General features: G+C 36.3%; 1 protein-coding gene across 1 annotated transcript in view; it reads right to left on the bottom strand.

Moving 5' to 3' along the window:
- MNS1 (meiosis specific nuclear structural 1) overlaps window positions 1–23,647 on the bottom strand; it is a 31,997-nt gene that overhangs the window by 2,723 nt on the left and 5,627 nt on the right. The window contains exons 5-9 of the mRNA XM_001378001.5: window positions 11,393–11,622; window positions 10,471–10,687; window positions 10,275–10,382; window positions 3,947–4,204; window positions 1,782–1,907 (exon numbers count right to left, since the gene is read on the bottom strand). Of these exons, the coding sequence (XP_001378038.4) occupies window positions 1,782–1,907; window positions 3,947–4,204; window positions 10,275–10,382; window positions 10,471–10,687; window positions 11,393–11,622 (939 nt within the window). The remainder of the gene's footprint in view (window positions 1–1,781; window positions 1,908–3,946; window positions 4,205–10,274; window positions 10,383–10,470; window positions 10,688–11,392; window positions 11,623–23,647) is intronic.

Below are 23,647 nucleotides of genomic sequence, written 5' to 3'. Positions count from 1 at the left end.
TAGCATCTGTGCTCCCCAGGACCCTCTCTTAGCCTTCTTTTCTCGCTTCTCCACCACCTCAGTTCCTCCTTTGGCTTCCATCATAAACTGTCCACAGATGACTCCCAAATCCGTGTGTGGAAGCCCTTAATGCTTTTTAAATATGAACTCTGTGATAAGTAGGTGCATCTCTAGCTGCTGCCCTGCCAAGCCCTCCCCGAGTCTAAGATCAGGCTTATTCTTCCTTCCTGACTCTTGCCTTCTCTTAGTGATCCATCCATCCTTCCTCCTTGTCTTCTTGCTGGAAGCCTTGCTGTTACCTCTGACACTCTCAGCTCTCTCAATCATTGGAGCTTGTTGGCTGCACTTCTGAGATGCCTCGCATTCAGATCCTTCTCTCCATTCCCACTAGCATCCCTCAGCACAGAATCTCCTGTCACCCTTAAACTAGACTCTTCCATGGCCCAATAGGCCTTGCTCCCCCCCCAGTCATCCCCATCTTTTCTAATCACTGTCACACCCCGGCTTCATTGTCTATAGATTTGGTTAAATCGATCCTGTGCTCAATAACCTTTCTTCTTAAGCACTTATTAAATATTATCCTATTTCTGAGCTAGACTATAAATACCATGACAGCAAGAAGCAACTTATCTAAACCTTGAACCTGGCACAGTGCTCTATGAACAAAGTAACATTAAAAGATTACTTTAGCCATCACCAATTTCTTAAACTTTCATGTCACTTAGTCTTTTTCTGATAATTTATCATTTAATCATATGCTTGGTTATGAAACAAGCTAATCTTTTAATGTGCTTTAATCACTTTCTGCTCAATTAGACTGTTAATTTCTTTTAAAGCAAGGATCATGTTTGATATTTTTGTATCCCTCACAATATCAAATATAGAGCTAAGAATATTATGTACAAGCTATAAATATATGTTGAATGATCCTAAAAACTGGTAATAACTCAATAATTTTTAAAAGTAATTATTTTATGTACTTGTAGTATTATGGTTTAAGAAAACCAGTTTCATCGCTTTATAATGGCATATATTCTATATAACTATACACAGACACAAAGACTACTTGATCAAAGAGCTTAAAAAAAATTAAGGTATATTGGACCCCAGCTATTACATAACCCACCATAGTCCATTAAAAAAAAATAGGACTAATTCAAAGTCAATCTGGATATTTATTATTAAAAGTACCATAAGGCTTTTGTAACATGATTCTTGGGCACATATAGAATTATAATGTGCCTCAAGTATAGTTTAATTATCAATATGATCTGTTAGAAGGGAAGTGTGCCTATTATCATATAGTTTTAGAGCTAGAAAAGATTTTAGAGGTTATCTCCTTTAATTTTCTCATTTTAGAAATGAGTAAAATTGAGGCCTAGAGAGGCTAAGACCACTGACCAGTTAGTGGTCAGAGTTTGGACTTGTTCTATGCTGGGTCTCAAAAGCACTACCTGGCTTTCTGACTTCCAGTTCAGTTTTCTATTTCCTATACCCATGTTGGCCAACTTATAGCATACATGGTCTGGTGTGCTGGGAGGGGGCTGCTCCCCTCTCCCTCTCCATTCCCGCCTTAGGACATTTTTCACATAACCCACCCCTTTGTCCAGCAGCCCAATTGGAGCACTTCTTTCCTCCTCTGCCTGGGGCAAGGGGATGGCTCAATGCAGCCTGAGGGTTGTAGTTTGGGCATGTAGTCTCTAAAAGGTTTGCCTTCACTGTCCTATTCCATTTTGCCTCTAAAACAACATAATAATTTAGATTTAATAAATTCTACTTACTTTGGGAAGATAGCCCAGTAGTTGTGAAGCATGTTTTTTAAGAAGCTTTTGACGTTCTTCTTCAACAATTGCATTAATATGTCCTTCTCTTTGTTGTTGTAACCTAAATTCTTCAAATTCGCGTTCCTGGAAATACAATCAGTTTTTGTTATTCTCTCCAAGGTTAATTTAAAATTTTTTATTTGTTTTACTTTGTATCACCATTTCTGAATCTATCCCTCGATCCCCAACCCATCAAACCATCTCTTATAACAAAGAATAAAAACAAAAAGGCAGTTCATCAAAACCAGCCCCCACCTATGCAAAGAAGGCTTTGGGGGAATATAACATATTCTCCAATATATAATAAGGGGAATATATATCAATCAATCATATATATCAACCAATCATATATATCAATCAATAATAAGGGGAAGTTTATTATCTCTTCTTTGCAACCAAGCTTGGTCATTATAAATTATACAACCCCCAAGGTTTTTTTGTTCTTTCCATATACTTGTAGTAGTTACTGTGTATCTTAATTTCATGGTTCTGCTTACTCTACTTTTATCAGTTTATATGTCATCTCATGCTTCTCTGAAGTTTCATAATCATTGTTTCTTCCAACACAGTATTTATTCATTATATTTATATACCACAATTTGTTTAGCAATTCTTTAACTGTATATCACAAAACGTGTTGCTATGAATATTTTTATATACGTGGGACCTTTTTTTGCTATCTTTGACTTCTTTGAGTGATATGATTGGATTAATTCACTGTTCACCAATGGTATATTAGTGTGTCTGCTTTTCAAAGTCTTTCCAAAACTGAACTTTTATCTTTTATCATATTTGCCAGTTTTCTGGGCATAAGATGAAAGTCAAGAGTTATGAACTCCTGTGTTTCTTGTTACTAGTGATAATTAGCAAAATTTCATAGGATTTTAAATAACTGAAATTATTTCTGTGAATTGCTCATATTCTTTGACTTATGAAATGAAGGATGACTCAGTTCTATATATTTACATTAGTTTTCTATATATCATGGATATCATTAGAGATATTTGATACAAAGGTTTTGTTGTACCAATTGACAAGTTCCCCCTCTTATCATAGCTTTACTTTCTTTATTCACATGAAAGCTTTTCAATTTCATGTGATCAAAATAATCTATTTTGACTTTTGAGATCATATCCATATTTCCTTGTTTGGTTAAGAACTTCTTCCCAAGCAATAATTATGAAAGGTACCCAATCTCATTCTCTTTTAAATTTTTTATGGAGTGACCTTTATTATTAAGATCACTTGCCCATTTTGTGCTTATAATGATATATGTGGTTGAATTTGCTAGCCTAAATCTAACTGCCCCCAGTTTTCCTGGCAGTTCTTGGCAAATAACAAGTGTGTCCTCAAGAAACTGATGTCCTTGGAGGATTTGTTTTTAATTCTTCCTTATTTCATTTACTCCACTGATTTACTTTTCCATTTTTAACCAAAAAGTTTTAATAATCCCTACTTTATAATATAATCTAAGGTTTGCTAATTCTCTCTTCATTCCTAACCTCTCCCTTCAATTATTTCACTCATGGTGCTAGAATTTTGTGGGGTTTTTTAAAGAATTTTGTTATTATTTTGCCTAGCTTTATAAGTATCCATTTTCATAGTTTGTCGTGGTGCTAAAATTGTACATTAATTTATTTAGTATAGCTATTTAAAATATCCAAGAATATTCTTCCTAAGTGCATGCCAATATTACTTTTTAAATGCTGTGTGAGTTCTTTCTTTTTATTTCTGCTTTGTTTTATCCACATTAGGACAGACATTGGCACAATTATCTCAATAAAGGTTAAAAGAGAGAATTGAGTAATTTTTTTAAAAGGTTAGGACTGTTCTAACAACCCATCTAAGTTAACCTCCCATTTCTCTGGATACCATATAAGCTTTCATAGCAAAAGGTACAGGTAAGGGGAAAATAAGCTAAAAAAGATGCCAATGTTGTTTGATTGAGTTAATACAAATACAAATATTATAAGTGGTAGTTTATTTTACTACTTTGAGATCATTTTTTCTCTCTGTCTTAATCTGTGGGACCAACTTTCATAAGTGGAATAGAAATATCCACCTCTTCCCTTATTCTCTTATTCAATACTGATAACAAAACATTGAAAGAACAATATGCCTACTTTGTCTGCAAGGAACTGTTCATGACGTTCTTGAATAAGTTTTTCTATAGCTTTCCTGTGTTCATACTGCTTCATTCTTTGTTTATGAGCATTCATTAATTCAATTCGATCATCCTCAGCGAATTTAGCCAGCATGTTTTGTCTGAAGATTTCTTCTTGTTCCCTAGTAGCTCGAAGAACCAATTCTTTGAAAGCCATTTGTTCTGCAAAATCTCTTTGTTGCTCTTCACGCTTTTTGATTTTGTTTTCTATTTCTTCCTAAAATAACGCAATAAGAGTAATATTAAAAGCTCAATTCCACAACTTAAAAAATCTGACTTGCAAATGGAAATTTTCAGCTCAGTATGTAATAGCAAACTAAAATCAAGAACTCTGGGAAAACATGGCCATTTAATACACAATATCTTTTAATGAATAGTATCCAGCCTACTTGAAGTCAGACACAAATGTTTTCTTTTATTTCCCTGGTATTTATTTTTAAATGCTAATTTTGTTTATTTGCCCTGAGGCCCATAAAGGGCAGACTTCTAGAGAGTGAACATATAAACAACACTAATTTCATATAAATTTCAAGCACCTCCATAATCTTCCCCTCCTTTATTTAACTGTTTTCCCCACTGCATTTATAGAAACACTTTAAGGTTTGCAAAGCACTTTACAAATATCTCTTTTTATCCTCTCAACAATTCTGGGAGGTAGGTGTTATCATTATTTCGGTTTTACAGATGAAGAAACTGAGGTAAAGAGAGGCTAATCAACTTGCCCAGAGTAGTAACAGTGTCTGAGGCTGGTTTTGAACTCAGGCCTTCCTTAATTTCAAGTCCAATCCTCTTTCTATTTTAGGCTTTGTTCTAGCCACAATGAGTCTCAAACACCGATGCTAAATTCATGCCTCAACACCTTTTCACAAGTAGATTTTTCTTGCCTGTAATGTTCTTTCTGCTCCTTTTCACCTAACCAAAAGATACTGATCCTCCAGGTCCTTTTCAAAAGCCAACCTATGGCGCTTTTTCCTATAACTCTAGCCCGCATTACTAATCTTTCCTTTTTCTGAAATAATTTGTGTCACTGACATGGTGATGATTTATGTTTCTATTGCTTTGTCCTGTTATTCAACCATTCCATGTATGACTATATTCTCTATTTAAACTGTAAGTACCCAGTGGCCACAGTCTCCCTTTCTGTCCCTCTCTCCCTCTAACTATATATGTAATAATATATGTGTGTGTGTGTGTGTGTGTGTATGTGTCATAAATACACCTTTGTGGTTTTTAAGATGCTGGAAACTTCTAGAAGTTGCTCAATAAATCTCTGTGGAATTTATAGTTGAAATAATCTGGGGTTCTTGATTTGAAAAACGCTATTCCCCAACCCTTAATGGTAGAGGTGTAACTTTATATTCTGGTAATAGCCTGTCTCTAACTCAAAGGAAGGAGACTTGAGATAAAATAAGAATTGGCTTTTTCCCCGGCTCCCATAGTGGCAGGTCAGAGCCTGGTGGGAAGGGAGGAGGTCAGATTTTAAATCTGGATCTGAAATTTATTCTCTGGGGGACTTGGAGCAAAAATCAATCAAAAAGGCATTTCTTAAGTACTTACGAAGTACCAGAAACGATGCTAAACACCGAGGGCACGTATACAAAAACGGGGGAGACACCTGTAAGTCTACGTGCGCACACACACGTGCATGTATTTATACGCACGCAGTACGTGTGCTTCCATACGTTTGGGGAGGGGAGGCTCCGGGCGCGGGAAGCTGAGTCTGAAAGCCTCCGGGAGTGACAAGAGCCAAAGTGAAGGAGGAGGAGCAGCGAGAGGGAGAAATAGCCAGGGGGACAGGGAGGCTCGGAGGGTAGGACTTGGGTATGCGGTGTAGAGCTTTGAATCACCGACAGTGCAGTCTCTATGTGACCCCGGGAGGGGCAGGGAAGCAGCGGAGCCTTTCCCCGGGCTGGCGAAGGGAGAGGAGGGGGCCACACGTCCACTTTAGGAAAATCACGTCGGGGGGCGAGCCAGAGCTTGAAGCAGGCCGGTAGGGAGAGGAAATAGGAGGCCCGGGCATCAGACCGAGAAAGAAGGGAGGAAGGTCTGACCACGGGGTGGTTGTGTGAGTGCAGGTTGGCGACTCATGCAGGTGATGCTGTGGAGACGGAGGTGATGAGGTGTGGCAAATGAGTGGGTACATGGGGAGAGACGTCAGGAGTGACGAGGCTGCAAAGCCAGGCGTCCAGAGGAGGGTGCCCGGGCAGCAACACAACCGTGCAATCGAGGGGAAGGCAGAGGAGCGCTCACACCGGACATCTGGTTCGACTGGAACTCGGTGAAGAGACCGTGTCTGGATCAAGAGACAACTCACAATCCTTCTAAGCCACGAATTCCTCATTTATAAAATGTATATATATATAAAGTTTATAAAATGTACAAGAACTGCCTATTTCACAGGTGACAACATTCGAGATTATAAACTCCTATATAAATGTGAACTTTTGGGATTACTATTGAACGACACTTAAGATGAAAGATATTCTTTTTTAGGAATACCTGGGGCAGAACAATTCCTTCAGTATGAAGGTACAAAAAATGGAGAGAGCCAGATGTAATCCCCCTATCTCCTTACATAAAAATGATTATGAATTTCCTATTAAAATTGGTATTCTAAAACTTTCTATTGAGCAGGAGAAAGCAAAATGCAGACTCTAGAACAAGGGCACCCACTTCACTTAGATGATAACATGGATGCAATCCGTGCTCATGTCATCAGGATTGCCAGTAATTACATAGAGCAGAGAAGAGATAATGCCGGTTCAGTTAAGCTTAGATTGAGAATGAAGCCTTCTATGCTTTCCCACTAATTTTTTTAATATTCTAGCAATGAAAATCTTATTAATTTTGTTAATTGGTCACAAACTCTGAGATTCTTATTAAAAATATATTGCACAGAGCCTCCTTCCTGGATTTGGACCAAGAAACCAAAGTCATTATCCATTCTTGCCACAAGATGGAACTCTCAGACACTTAACTCCACTTGGAGCAACTTTGCTCAGAGAAATCTAGGTGTGAAGTTAGTCACAGACTCTAGGAGTAGCTGATGGGTTGAATGGTTTATCCTAAGGGCAAGATACATTTTCTTAGCAGCATAGTATAGTAATGTGATAAAACATCAGATCCAGAGTCACACCTCAGTTCTTTTCATCATTTTATGGCCTTGGACAAGTTACTTAAACTATTCCACAGTTTCCTCATTTGTAAAATGAGATGACTGGACAAGGTTGATCTCTAAAGTTCCTTCTTGATGACACATCATAAAAATTTTTATGGAATCATCAGCTGGATGATTATATATAAATACATATGTACAAAAAACAGAATATAGAATCTATATATAAACAAATAGTACATATATTTGTGTGTGTGTAGAGAGAGAGAGAAAGAGACAGAGAGAGAGAGACAGAGAGGGAGGGAGGAAGGGAGGGAGAGAGAGAGACAGAGAGAGGGAGAGGGAGAAAGAGAGAGAAGGAGGGAGGGAGAGAGAGAGAGAGAGAGAGAGGGGGGGGGGGGAGGGAGAGGGAGAGAGAATTAACCAAAATTTCTTTTAAGGAGAACTCATTAAGAAGTATCCTCTCAAAACTGCTTGACTACAGGGGTTAAGGGGACATGTTTGAGGAGAGACTCTAAATGAACACTCTAATGCAAATACCAACAACATGGAAATGGGTTCGAATCAAGAACACGTGATACCCAGTGGAATTGTACTTTGGCTATGGGAGAGGTGGGGGGGGGGGGGAGGAAAAGAAAATGATCTTTGTCTCTAATGAATAATGTTTGGAAAGATTCAAATAAAATACTGTTTAAAAAAAAAAAGAAGTATCCTCTCAAGCACTTAGGCAGTACAGTGGATAGAGCACCAGGCCTGTAGTCGGGCAGACCTGGGTTTAAATCTGGCCTCAGACATTTCCTAAGCTAAGTAGCCCTGGACAAGTCACTTAACCCAGTTTGTCTAGCCCTTGTCCTTCCATTTTAGGGTTGTTACTGAGAAAGAAAGCATTAAAAGAAAAAAAGGATCCTATCTTTCCAACCACTTCTCTATTCCCAGTTTTCTTCTGTTACCACTAAATAGGAAGGCATAATAACATCAAGTAAAGCAGGTCAAGCTTCAGGAAACTTATGTTTAAATCTCCCTCTTTTGACTGTTCTCTCAGTGCAGCTAGGAAGCTGGCATTGAGTCTGGAGTCAGGAAGATCTGAGTTCAAATACAACTTCATATATTTTCTACCACATGGTTCTGTGTAAGTCACTCAATTTCCCCAACTGTAAAATACATAGTAATAGCACCTCCCCAGGTTACTGTGTCGATCAAAGGAATAAAGTGCTTAGCATAGCACCTGGCACAAAGTAGGCACTACATAAATACTCTTTCTTCCTCTCCCCTGTCACTATTCTGCAACTGCTTTTTAACTGATCTCTTCTTGTTTGTTTGTTTTTTCAGGTCACTGAAACAGAAAACTGTTCATTTACCAAGTCCTGGCTTATCTTTTTCTTTCAAGTAGAATCAGTGTCTGATGTGAAGAAGATTAGTTTCCCCCCACTCCCACCACTAGCTCTAAGGGAGCTATTCTTTACTTTATTTGGAGTGCTCCTTTCAAATAAATGTATTTTTTTGGCTCAAGTTCTCAGACTTAAGCTGTATGAAGACTCTGGATGATTCTTCTCTTTCCATTGATATACCTGGCCACCCTTTGGGTCAGTATTCCTCTAGCTTTCTCAAAGCTCAATTCCTGCACATTCTCAATTTGTGGGTCACAAGTTTGCATGAATTCTGCTGGCCTTTCCTACACATCTACCTCCCTAGGAAACATGCATTTCAATACCTTAATTAAGATTACTGTTTCTTAAGCTTGTGGGCCTGGAAGCAGAGAACCATATTAATTTCTCATGCATACAGAGGTATACATCTATAACAAACACCTGTTGAGTAGCACAATGTCTTAAATTGAACAAGGTTCACCCCCTAAAAGAACATAGCCTGTATCTAGAAGAGTATGGCCTCTTTGTCTCTAGTTCCTGGAATCTTCCTGCATCTAATACAAAAGTAAATCAGTAAGTGATGTAAAAACTGGGGAAATCCAAAATGTTAGAAATGTTTAGAGAAAGAAATCCTAAGTTTTTCTCATGCTTCTAACACAGCCCCGAAATGCAAGAGGATTCCCTGAAATTTTTCGAATAAGATTGCTATAATTAATGTGAATTCTTAAAGGATTTTCTTATGTGATTAACAAAGGTTACTTAATAATTGGTAATATATAATTGTGGGCAACTAGATCACTGAGAAAAAAATGTATTATTACAACTCCATATACCTGGGGGTGGGTTTACTATCTGCTAGTTAAAATATATCTATCCCATTAATAAAGAATCCATTTTTTGTAAGACATTAAATGACAGTGGAAAGTGACTAAATAAAAAATAACCACTGACTTAAAGCTATATGGGAGTGGTGATAAGAGTACAGAAGAGGAGGGATCATGACTATTGACTTGTAGTGAGTCACTTCTTATCCAAATCACACTGAAATAACTAATGTGTTCAGATGGGGCAAAAGATGATATAGGTACTACTCTAACAAATACGTGACTTATTTCTAAGTAATAAAAAATAGATGGCTCTCTAGAAAACTGACAATATTTCACTCGATGCCCTATCTGCCTCTAGTAGTAGCATATTCCCTTTTATTCTATTATCAATGATTGGGTCTGTAGAGTCCTTAAAACCTGAAGGTCAACTTAAAATCCAAGGTCATGAAGTCAGAATAAAAATGGTTCCTCTGTTTGAGAAGCTGCACTATATTTGCAGTTTCACACTAGCAAATATGCTCTCATTTTCTGCATTTTTAATTCCCTTAATATTTCTGTTATAATTATGAAGGTCATAAATGGTTGACATAGTACCTAGAGATATACACAGAAAATGCCCTTTGACTGACTGAAATATCCTGACATGATAAAATAACACAGCCTTTTAATATTATGCAATCTAATTGTTTTTATCTCTAGAGTGCCAGGCCTGAAGTCAGGAAGACTCATCTTTCTGAGTTAAATTTGGTCTTGGACATTTACTACCTGTGTGACCCAGAAGAAGTCATTGAACGCTATTTACCCCACATCTGTAAAATGTTTTGGAGAAGGAAATGGCAAACTATTTCAGTATCTTTGCCAAGAAAACCTCAAATGGGGTCATGAAGAACTGAACATGACTGAAACAAATGACTAAAAAAAAATCTGTAGAGAATATTATTCTCTGTACTGCTCATTTTGTCAACTGCCAACACTTACCTTGCTTTTTTTTTTATCTAATTCAGCTTGTTCTATCTCATATAAATCTAGTTTCATTTGTTCCATATCATCTTGCTGCTGCTGTATTTTCTGCAAATGCTGGGCAATCTATGAAAGAAAAAAAATTTTTAATTTTATAAGGCTCACACATTTTAAAGAATTTTTTCTCAATTTTTAAAGATGAGTATATAAATACCAAATTCTTGTACTGCTGCCTTTTTCCCTCTAGCTCTAGGACTTGAGCCATCCGGTCTGCTTCTCTCTGCTTCTGCAGGCTGGCATATTCTAAGATTTTCCTGTTTTCTTCCTCCATTTCTTCACGTTTCTTCAATCGCCACTGAGCTTGTTCTTCTTTAAACTTTTCTATGTACTTATGAGTTGCGACCATTTTTTGTAATTGTTGTTGTTTTTCCCTAAAAGGTACATCTCCAAAAAGTTAGTATTTCTTGTGATAAATATAGCCAAATACAAAATATATTTTAAAAAACCAACTATAAAGAAATAGTCAACTTTGATAAACTTAGAATTATTTTTCCCTGAACAAAAAAAATTAAGGCAAAATGAATTTTCATATTCTAATGAATACAAATTTAGTTATAATTTTAAAACTTCATCCTATTTTGTTTCATCCAGTTGATCTAATAGGAGAGAATGAGATTGCCAGTGCTTATATAAGAAAGTAGTTCAATACTTAATAAATCTGCAATTTCATCAGTGTCAAAAAAAACTAAACAACTAGTTTCTCTTTGACTTTTAATGATGAAAATGGAAAAGATCTGTGGCTTCCCAAGTATCTCTATACTTGTAATTTATGTAAATATGCTGTGAGAGATCAATATTTAGATATTGGTAAAATGCTTCATACATTTTTTCCTCCAAAATCTACTCATGACATGTCCTACTAAAATTTCAGAAAACAGAAGCCACCATCCTTTCTTGACTGAACTCTAAAGTAGGACTTTCTGTCAAAAAAAATTTACTGAGTGACCCAAAATTGAGATAGTAATAATTTAGGAAGGAACTCAATTATAATATAACAAAAAAATTTAAAAAGAAGATAAATCTTGAGTTAATCACAAATGAACAGGATTTTCATAGGAAAGGTTGACTAAACTCACATTTGGTCTTCTTCGTAGACTTTTCTAACAATTTCATTTATCATGAGTTTCTCTCGAAGGAATTCTTCATAAGCTTCTTGCTTCTTCTTCTCTTGCTCTTCAAGCTGTTTCTCGAGTTCCTGCTGATATTGAATTTTCTCCTTATAACGCCTAATTTCTTCTTCAGTCTTTTCCTTATGGAATCTTTCCTCTTCTTCCTTCATTTGATGGGCTATTTCAGATTCACGTTTCTATCATAGAAAAATGGGTTATTTCATGTTTCTTCTTTCTAGTTCAAACATAAGAACAAGCATCTTAAAATGCACATAATCTTTTGAAACTCTTACTCTCTAGAATGAAGTACTAAACATATACTGTAATATTTTTATCAATATATTTGATTCACTATGATCAAGATGCATATATACTAAGAATGAAGTTGAATTCAATATTAGTGAAACAACATAATCACATAAAAGCAAAATCATATTTATTATCAAAAAATTCAGAAAGAAAAAGGTTTAGAGATGCAAGGAAAATCCTAAGGAAGGCTTTTCAGCTTTTTCAAGATGTATTTATACTGTCCCCTCAGTTCTTACAAGGCAGGGGTGATTGGAGTAATGCAAAATAGAAAATAGAACTACTTTCGGCAAAGCTAATTAAGAAAAGCAGGCACATGCCTGTTAAATCTCTCACAAGGGCAATTATATACGTGTATATATACAAATTTTTGTGTAGGTACATATATACATGTAAACATATAACACATACATATATAAGTGCTTTATAAAAGTTCCATATGAAAGAAAGTTTATGTATTAAATTCTATTTTGTCTTGATTCTCACTAGGTAACAGAAGATACATTTCTCAGAAGATATAACCGCATCCATAAAATGGGGATTATTTAACACCTATCTCACAGGGTTACTGTGAGAAGAGAGTGAGAGAATGTTTGTACTTAACATAGTGCCTGGCATATAGTAAGCATTATATAAACATTTATTCCCTTCCCCTCTAGAAAATATTTAAGCATCAACATACAATAATACATTTGAAGGGTAACTTTCTAATGAAATAATACTCTATTTCCCAATGTGACAATACAAACACCTAAGGGGTTATTTTGACCTTAAAAAATTTTAGATTTAAAGTTAAAAGAAAAGCTTAGTATTATAAAACGTGTTGGACTGAATAGTCCTGAACTCACAGGATCTCAGAATTAAAGGGGCTCTCGGCAGCCATGGAGCCTATGCCTCTCCTCTAGGGAGGGGGAACCACATTGTCTCTCAAGATAACCCCCTCCAGATTTCCAGTTCCAGAGCCAATATGGTGGAGTAGAAGCAGGGAAGCTTGAAACCACCATGACAATCCTCTCCAAGTAGTGCCACAAAACGAATGCAGGAGTGAAGGAACCCAAAAGGAGACAGAGTGAAGCAACTTTTAAGAGAATAACCTAAAAAGTAGGCAGAGAGCATCTGGGGCACTGGGGTGAGAAAGCAGCACAGACTCCTGCTTCTGTCTTATCAAAGGCTCAAAGTCAGGGCAGTCTGCTGTGTGCATGACTTGATCATCCCAGAGTGAGACCAAAAGCTTCACCCAAGCCTGAGGTGAGAATTTCAGCCATCAGCAGTCTCAAGGGTTAATTTAATCAGCAGTGGGAGGAGGCCCTCAGAACTCCCAGCCCTCAGGCCATCATACCATCTTGGTAGGCCTGAAACTGGCAGAAACCCAGAAAGAAAGCTAAGGACAGAAGCTTAAGAGAGTACCCTAACCTCCCAGAGAACATAGTCTACCTATAAAAAGCTTGGAAAAATGAGCAGACAACAGAAAATCATATAGCTATAAAGAATTTTTATGGAAAGTCATGATGAAAAAAAGTTTGGACATCATAATACAAGAAGTTATCAAAGAAAATTTTTCAGATATTCTTGAACAAGAAATAAAATAGAAAGAATCCACATATCACCTCCAGAAAGAAATCCTTAAATGACAACCTCTAGGAATATAATAGCTATATTCAAGAGCACCCAAGCCAAGGAGAAAATACTGCAAGCAGTCAAAAAGAAACAATTCAAATATCATGGAGTTACAAGCAGGGTCACATAGGACTTAGCAGTTTCCACATTAAAGGTCTGGAAGGCATGGAATATGATATTCAGGAAGGTGAAAGATCTGGGTTTACAACCTATAGTCACCTATCCAGCAAAACTGAGTATATTCTTTCGGAGGGAGAAATGGTTATCAATAAGATAGAAGGTTTCCAATTATTCCTGAGGAAAAAACCAGACCTAAACAAAAAAATTGAGGCCTAAACATGAGACCCAAGAGAAGCCTAAAAAGGTAAATAAGAAAGAAAATTTAAGGTCTAACTGTATATATTCCTACATGGAAAGAGGATTTACGTAATTCTTTAATATTATTCTTTGTAGTAGAGCAGATAGAAGGAATATGCTCAGACAGAGGGTGGGGAAGTAAGCTGATTATGATGATATGATATGCAAAAAAAATCAAGGGTTGAAAAAGGATTACAATGAGAGAAAGGGGAAGAGATGGAAAGGTAAAGAGGCATGAAAAATTATTACAGTGGAGGGGAGGATGAGGGTGATAGTAGGCAATGCTTAAACTTTACTCTCATCATAACTGGGAATAATAACCATACTCATTGGGGTACAGAACTATATCTTACCCTATAGAGAAGTAGAAGGGGAATAAGACAAGGGAAGGAGGAAGTAATTGGAGGGAGGGGGAAATAAGGGGAGTGATAAAAAGCAAAACACTGGTGAGGAGGAACAGAGTGAAAAGAAAAAGAGCAGAATCAAAAAGGGGAAAATAAGATGGAAGGCAATATACCATTAGTAATCATAACTGTGAATGTGAATGGGATGAACTCACCCAAACGGAAGCAGATAGCAGAGTGGATTAAAAACCATAATCCTACTATATGGTATTTACAAGAAACATGTCTGAGGCTGGGTGACACAGATGTTGCATAATAAATTCTGCTCCAGCCTTTTGTCTTTAATCTAAAGTAAAAAAAAAAATAGGCGTAGCAAACATGAGCTCAGACAAAGCTAAAGCAAAAATAGATCCCATTAAAAGAGATAGGGAAGGAAATTACATCTTACTAAGAGGCACTATAAATAATGAAGTAATATCAATACTAAACATATATGCATCAAATGGTATAGCATCCAGATTTTTAAAAGGAGAAACTAAAGAAGCTTAAGGAGGAAATAGATAGTAAAACTCTACTAGAGGGGGTCTCTCAACCCTTTCCCTATCACAACTCAATAAATTAAACCAAAAAATGAATAAAAAAAGAAGGGAATTGAATGAAATTTTAGAAAAATTAGAGTTGAATAGCTATCTGGGGAAAATTGAATAGGGATAAAAAGGAATATACCTACTTTCAGCAGCACATAGTACATATACAGAGATTAACCACATACTAGGGCACAAAAACATTGTACACAAAAGCAGAAACACAGAGAAAGTAAATGCAACTTTTTCGGATCATAATGTGATAAAAGTTATAATTAGTAAGGGTTCATGAAGAGGCAAATTAAAAATTAATTGTAAAGTAAATGATCTAATTCTTCAAGATGACCCATTCCACTTGAATAGTCTAAAATATTGGGAAATTTTTCTGAATTTTCAAGCCTTGTAGCTTCTATTCCTCACTCATGATTCTGTTCTCCTGGACCAAAGAGAACACATCTAATCCTTCCTTCCAAATGATAGCCTTCCCAGTCCTAGAAAGATAGCTTTCATGTCCCTTTGAATTTCGGGTGGCTAAGTGGCAAAGTGAATAAAGCTCCAGGCCTAGAGTTAGAAAGAGCTGATTTCAAATCTAGCATTGTAATACTTATTAGTAGTGAGACCCTGTTTGCCTCAGTTTCCTTATCTGTAAAATGATTTAAATGACCACATAGTTAGCATATATACATAAAGTTAGTAAAACGGCTTCTAAAGATTCTAGACGGGAAAATATTCCTGAAGATGCATAAGTTAAATTTCTTTTCTTCCCTTTTTTAAAAAGAGTAGTCTACTGTACCTGAGGCTAGAAGTACCAAGACTACTCACAATCTTACTACTGATTGACACAGGGGCTTTTGGCCTGTTCCATTTGCCACCTGGACTATTTGCCCCTCCCCAGGCAACTTAGTGGTCTCTTGCTCCCAGAGGCTACCCATATGGATGCTGCACTTGGGACACTTGAGTTCTGGAGCTCCATTTTACCAAGGAACTGCCATCACAGCACTTGTGCCACTACACTAGCTTGGTAAAATTTCTAAAATTCAAGACATTGTTCTCTTTATATGAGAAATCCATCCCACCTTCTCCTCCTGCCCCCCCCCAAATTCTAGGGAAAATAAACTTCTGCTCTAAAGCAAATTTTGAGTTTTTAAAGTAGAAGCAGAAAACTTATTTCCTGTACAGAAGGATTTTTTTGTTTTGTTTTGTTTTAAGTTGGTGAACTTTACATCAGAATTTAAAAGAGCAATGATCCTAAACTCAGAGCTTCCATTGATCACATAATCTTTGGCTTCTCAGATCCTTGTATAATTTCAAAACCTATTTATCACCTTCTTATAACCTGTAGAATTTCTTCCCATCGCCATTGTTCAGGTTCTACCCATTTTATCAATTTTGGGTCCAACAAAATTAGACTTCTTGCTCTTTTTCAAACATCAGGCTCTATCCTCCAGGCCTAGAATGCTTTCTCCACATTGCAGAATCTTTTATTTCCTTCAAGACTGAGCTTAAGATCTATCTTCTCTTTCAAGTCTTTCTAATTCTCCCTCCCTCTCAAAATTATTTTGGATTTGTTCTGCATATACATTGTTATGTCTATGTAATTTCCTTGGAAAGCATTTAAGACCCAAAGGGCAAAGACTATTTAGTTTTGGGGGGGTTTTTTTGTCTTAGTATCTCCCAGCTGCTAGCACAGTTCCTGACACAAAGTAGAGCTTTAATAAATGACTGCTTTGTTAATTCATTCATGCTCATCAAAAAATTAGTCTAAATTGCTGTCTTTACTTACTTTCTGCTCATTTACCTTCAGATAAGTGAAGTCTGCTTATGGTCCCTCACAGTCCACTGAAAGTGCTCACTCAGTGATCACCAATACTTCCTAATGGCCAAATTCAAGGGTTTCTTTTTAGCTTAAGAGGGCGTTTGACCTTCCTGCTTTATTAGCATACCTTTATTAATGACCACACTCACTTTCCTTTAGTCCCACACTTTCTTCAAGGCCCAGTTAAGCTTTTCTAACTGTTCCTTAACTCTCTCAGCAGTGACTCCTTCTGGAAGACTAGTTTGCTACTTGTTAGCCTGAACATCCTGGATAAGTCATAACTGTGTCACAGTTTCCTCATCTGCAAAATGACAGAACTAATGGCTTCTACATTTCCTTCTAACTCTAAATCATAGTCCTATGAACTCTGTACAACTTCTTTGAATAAACCTAGGAAATGAATTTTTGTGATTTATGAAAAACAACCCATGGTGTTTTACATCACTTAATTTCAACCTACTTTGCTTGCTTCATCTAATTTAATAAAACATTTATTGAACATCTATTATATGCAAAGGCCTGTATTTATGAAATTAAAATTTCCATTAAAAGATAAAAAATTCATTACTAATTTCAAAACCTACTTGTCACTTTCTTATGACCTCTAGGTCTTCCCATTCCATTAATTCTAGCTTCCACCCGCTGCCTTATTTTGGTATCTTTTCTGTTGTTCCTTATAAATGGTAACTGGTGCCCAAAATCTGCCTGTAATATTGAAAATGCATTTAGAACTTGGCATGTACTACCTTATTTATCTCTTTAGGTTCATGCCCTGTCATTTTTGTCAGGAAGGCAATACCACACACCCAAGACAATATCACTTCTGTTTCTACTTCCATTTATTGGAACACACATGCTCTTTCCTATGATTCTCCTCTCAGATTCCTGAATTTCTTTACATGAAAATATATTATTAACATAATACTGTGTATCCTATTCCACTTTTATTTCAGTTGAAAAAGTATTTCCATTTCAAACCAAATTCCAGTCTCAAATCCCATACCAAATCTCAATAATGTTTATGATATAAAAATATTCCTCCTTGAATTGGTTCTCTAGTTCAGCCCACTTATTATGCAACTTTGGGCATTTCTATATAGCTATCCGAGGTCTTGTGTTTCATTGCTAGTTTTCTTCTTGGATATTTATTATGTCCTATGAATTATCAGTCCTATCCTGCTTTTTCCTCCTGTACTGTCTGTATCTGTTATACTCTTCTGGGACTGTCAGATCGATTTGGACATTTCCTTCTTTTTCCTGCCTCTTTTAAAGACCTTTTGATTAGATTTGCATGACTCCAAACAAATAGTATTTGTCTACCCTTTCTAATTATAATCTAGCTTCTCATTTCTATGTGAAAAATAGTCATAGCCCCCAAATCAAAATTTCATTCTCAGGGACTATTCTTAGCCAACTATCCATTCTCAGATCTGCTTCTTTCTTATGAATCCCTTAACTTCAATAGGCAAGAATAAAAAGAAAAAACAACTGCCTATGCCTCTGGGATCTTCAGGTTCTCACTAAGAACTCCATATTCCTTAGCAGCACTTTCTAAGTAGTGGTCAGCAGATTTGACAGGTCTCTAGTGGTTTTCCAATACATTCCAAATATATGCCCTCAGAAAAGCATAGGTTTCTATTCTGTTTATCAAACAGTACTCCTTTATACAACTCAATGATTTTATCCTTTGAAAGGTAAAATAAATGACAAGAGGAACTCAGGTTCTAAATTTTTGGAGAGCAGATTTCAAAGGGTCCCCGAGAAAAGAGAAATAAGATCTAATGGTTTAATATTTTGAAAGAGAAATTGTCCCAAGAGAGATCAAGAATAGATTTTTTTAAAATATAAAAGGATGGGGGAGGAAAGGGTGGGGCTGCTTAAAGAGACCAATATGAAAGTAAAGAGAATTCACAAATGTAAAAATACATATATAGAAACTGGAAGGGCAAAAAAAAATTACATATATATTTGTATGTGTGTGTATGTATAAAACACAACTAATATTAGCACTGATCTTTAAGAATTCCAAAAAGAACCAAGGGCTGGTAATGAATTCAAGGGACAAGTAAAAAAAATTCAATTCATGACGGGGAAGAGAATAAAAGAAAGGACTGGACCACTATAAAGATGGATGGGATAATAATCAAGGATAAAAGGAAGAAAAAGTTGAACTATTCCACTCTTATCTTTGCATCTGATTTCTCTTCTAAGAGCTTTGGATTTAAAAGTGTCAAAATATTCCTGAAACTAATATGTCTATTTTCCATGAGCTACCTTACTATACAGATGCACAGAACTGTTTGCAATAAAGAGCCAATCAAGAATGTTCAGTGAGCCAGAAGTCTTCCCACTCCTAGACACCTTCACAGTGTTCCCTTACAAAGCTATCTATCACAAACTCTATCTGAGGCAGCGACAGCCACTTATAGCTACCAAACATCCTGAAACATCCAGAGTGTGTATTCCCTCAAAGCTTCTACATCTACAAATTTGAAGAAGATGCCATTTATATCTATATCCAAGTCAATTATAAAAGTGTTGAATAATACATAACCTGAGGCATTCTTTTCATGGCACTTGCCCATTAATGACTGTTTTAGTGTCTGTCTAGTTAATCATTTCCAAGTCAATGAAGCAACACAAATTTATTAAGTTTCAACCATATTCCATTTATAATTCCATATTCCACATACCAACTGTGTTAGTGTTGGGGATCCAAAACTAAAACCAAAAACAACCACATATCTGTCATTAAGCTTACACATTTATGACTGTCTTGGACATAGACATAAATGGCATCTTCTTCAAATTTGTAAATGAAACTTTGAGGGAAAAATATCGTGCTGGATGACGATGATAATTCAAAAAATCTCAACAGACTAGAATAATCTGCCAAATAAAATAATATGACATTTAACATTGATATAGTAAAGTTTTATCCTTTGAAATATCATCAGAGAGTGGCCCATCTGAGAAAGATCTATCTGCAAATTTTCTTTTTCTTTTTTTTTTAAATAAAGCCCTTACCGGCAGTCTTGGAGTCAATGTGTATTGGCTCCAAGGCAGAAAAGTGATAAGGGCTAGGCAATGGGGGTTAAGTGACTTGCCCAGGGTCACACAGCTTGGAAGTATATGAGGTCAGATTTGAACCTGGGACCTTCCCATCTCTCGGCCTGGCTCTCAATTCACTGAACTACCCAGCTGCACCCTATCTGCAAGTTTTAAAGGACTGAAAGTTCATGATGAGCCAAGAGTGTGGCATGGCAGTCAGCAAAGCTAACACTGTACCAGACTTCTGAGTTATGATGTCCAGAACAAGAGTGGTAATGCTTCCGTTATGCTTTCAGTTACATCTGGAGTTCTGTGCTTGGTTTTAGGTGTTCTATTTTAGGGAAGACATAAGTAAACTGTAGCAAGGGAGGATCAGTTGAAGAAATTGCAAGTAGCTAGCCTGAAGAAGAAAAGAACTGAGGATAGGATTGCTGTCTTCAAATAGTTGAAGGGTTATCACTGTGGTAGAGGGATTAAACATGTTCTACTTGGTCCCACTGTACAGAACTAGGTACAATAGATAGGGGAAAAAAAACAGATTTAGGATTCATTTAAGAAAAAAAGCTTGCTAACAAATGGAACAAGGGAAAAGTAAAATGAGTTCACTAGAGGAGAAGAAGGTAGCAATTTTTAGTCTGCCATTAGCTGAACTGAGTGGCCCTGAGGTCCTTCTCAGGATTGAAAGACACCTGTCACACTTCCTATTATTTGGCTCCTCTGAACATCCTGGCAGAGAAGATTTTTGACTAATCTAGATATGTAGTGGGTCATGTAGAAATTAAACTCTCCCATTTATATTAAAAACAGTGATTTAGAAGGAACACAAGATTGAAAAATGGCCCAGAAATCTAAAGAGAAACCTCAGTAAGATTCTCATTCAACCTAAAATTGCCAAAACAACAAACAAACAAAAAATAGCTAGAAGCTGTGAACAGCAAAAAAGGAGTCCTGCCAGAGAAGCCAACAGGAGTGCAGATGGACAGACCACAAATCCAGGGCAGCATCACAAATGGGGAAGCCCAAGGGAAAGCCTTGACCGGGGCAGGCTCAAGGAATACAGAGGCTATGCAGTACTCTAAAAGAGGAAATACTGGGGAAAGGGAAATGGAGCACTCTGGTCAATAGCATTCACCAGTACAGATGCAGGCAGAAACTGAACACCACTCCATGCCATGGCTGCAGAAATATGAAATAGTAGATTAACAGAACAAGAAACAGAGAATTTGAATAACCCAATATCAGGGAAAGGAATCAATCAATCTATAAATGACCTAATGGATTTAAAAGCGAACTCCATCAAATATTCTAAGAGCAATAATTCTGATATTATATGAATTATTTCTTAAATTGGAAAAATAAAGGATTCTACCAAATTCCTTCTATGGTTCAGATATAATCTTGATACCATATGAATATTCATCGGTCATGGTGTGGCTATGCCATGCCAAGATAATAAAAATGACAAGACTCCCTAAATCAGCGGTTCTCAACCTCTCAATCTGTAGCAATGAGAATACATAATGCATATCAAATATTTACATTTGGAATCATAACTGTAGAAAAATTACAGTTTTGAAGTAGGCACCAAAATAATTTTTTGGTTTGGGGTCACTGCAACATGAGGAACTGTATTGCGGGGTCACGGCATTAGAAAGGTTGAGAACCACTGCCCTAAATTAATTTACTTATTCATTGTCATTCTAAACTACCAAAGGAAAAGTAATAACAAAATTCTGCTTTGGGAAAAGCCCAAAATTATCTTTAAAAAAATGGAAGGAAAAACGTAGGAAGTACCAGATATGAAATTTGCACTACAAAGCATTAGTTGTCAAAATCAATTGAGAGGGGCAAGTAGGTGGCTCAATAAATAGAAGCCAGGGGTGGAGACCGGATGTCTTGGTTTGACCTCGGATGCTTCCTGGCCATGTGACCCTGGACAAGTCACTTACCCACAATTGCCTAGCCTTTACTCCTCTTTTTGCTGTGTTACCACTACTTAGTATTGGTTCTAAGATAGAAGGTAAAGGTTAAAAAAATAAAACAGAATTACTTAGCAATGGTTTTAAAATAGAATAGTCTGCCAGGAAGGAGTGAATTAGATTAGCTTTACCAATAAATATTTTATAAATCCAAAGCCCAATCAGTACTAAGGTTTTCAATAAAATTTTTTGAGGAAACTGGAAATCAGTTTGGCAGAAATTAAGTCTAGGCCAATGTCTCACACCTTTTACACCTATACACCATTTACAAATGAATCTGTAACCTAGATATACAAAAGATCACATCCTGGAAAAAAAGATGACAGTAACAAATTAAGAGATAAACAATTTTGGAGAAGAGAAGAATTCATGAGCAAAAATAGAAATAAAGAGAATCACTTAAAATAAATTTTGATTGCTTAATATTGAAAAGCTTCTGCACAAATAAAGTCAAAATGAGAAGGGAAACAGTTAACTTGGAAAAAGAATCTTTATAAAAATTTCTCTATTAAATGAATTATTCTAAGATATATAGGAACTGATTCAAATATATAAGAATAAGAGACATTCCTGATAGTTAAGTGGCTAAGAAAAGAAAGTGCTCAAAGGAAGAAAGAGAAGATATGAATAACTTTATGAAAAAACTGCCTAAATCACTGATATTATGAAAAAGGCATATTTAAATGATGATGAAGTTCAGCCTTATAATCATTAGTTTGGTAAAGATGATGAAAAAAAGAAAGGGAGGGAGGAGAGAGAGAGAGAGAGAGAGAGAGAGAGAGAGAGAGGGAGGGAGGGAGGGAGGGAGGAAAGGAGGAAGGGAGGAAGGGAGGAAGGAAGGAAGGAAGGAAGGAAGGAAGGAAGGAAGGAAGGAAGGAAGGAAGGAAGGAAGGAAGGAAGGAAGGAAGGAAGGAAGGAAGGAAGGAAGGAAGGAAGGAAGGAAGGAAGGAAGGAAGGAAGGAAGGAGGCAAGGAAGGAAGGAAGCAAGCAAGGAAGGAAGCAAGGAAGGAAGCAAGCAAGGAAGCAATGAAGCAAGCAAGGAAGCAATGAAGCAAGCAAGGAAGCAAGCAAGGAAGCAAGCAAGGAAGCAAGCAAGGAAAGAAGGAAGGAAGACCTTTTAATCTAGTGGTACCACTATGGGACAAGACAGGCCCAAAAGAAAAGAAGAGAAAAGATATGCTTCCAGAATCAGACACTAGTTGCTCAGCTGTACAGTACAAGATGCTGCCTACACTTTCTTCATCGTCTCTACAACTATGACATCAAGACTGGAGTGACTGTACTTTTAATAAAATCTGTATCCAACCTGGCTTCTCTATATGCATTAAAGAATTAATTATCTCAACCAATTTGTCATAAGAATGCAAGAAGATATTTCATAAGTAAAATTCTAATATAATGAATTTCAAATGATTTACAAATTATTTTGTTGTAATAGAAGTTTAATATGAAAATGATTAGAAATCACATTTTCAAGAAACCAAACTTGAAGGACACCTAGTGAATCAACAACTACAAGGGCAGTAGAAAGGTGTAACACATATATAATATACACATATGAACATACATATGCCTCCTGTTCAGAGGACAACATGCAGATAGATAATCTCTTGAGCTCTTCTATCATTATGCATGTCTTAGATGTACAACATAAATGGAAAATTATTTGGGCAAAGAATAATAAAATAAATAGAGTAGGGTAGAATACCACTTAAACATTGAAAAGCTCTTTAAATACCCTAAACTTCTCCTAGAAATAAGGGTCCATCTTTTTAATACCTGTATTTTACCAATATTGCTATATACCTGTGTCATGGGATACTATATAATCTCTAAAAAACTCAAAAGTGATTATCACTCAGAGGACAATAGAGAGTAACATGGTGGGAATGAAAAGATTTTAACATCTAACAAATACTGAACTGAGAAGAACTGGAGTAAAGGTAGTTATTTAAAGAAAAATTTGATTAAAAAATGATAAGCTGATCATGTGGAGAATGAGAACAAGAAATGATCAGTGGAGAGTCCATATACTTCTCTAGTATCCTCAAATCAGGAGAAACCCTCTTACCACATTCAGTGGATTTCCTGTGGTGAAACTATTGGATGGGCATTGATGGATTGTAATTTGCATCACTGGAAAAAAATATCCACCTCAGTAAGATTAC

The sequence above is a fragment of the Monodelphis domestica genome, chromosome 1, assembly GCF_027887165.1.
Source record: "Monodelphis domestica isolate mMonDom1 chromosome 1, mMonDom1.pri, whole genome shotgun sequence".
NCBI lineage: Eukaryota > Metazoa > Chordata > Mammalia > Didelphimorphia > Didelphidae > Monodelphis > Monodelphis domestica.
Note: the sequence above shows the minus strand (reverse complement) of the source record. Positions and strands in the feature narration are given on the sequence as shown.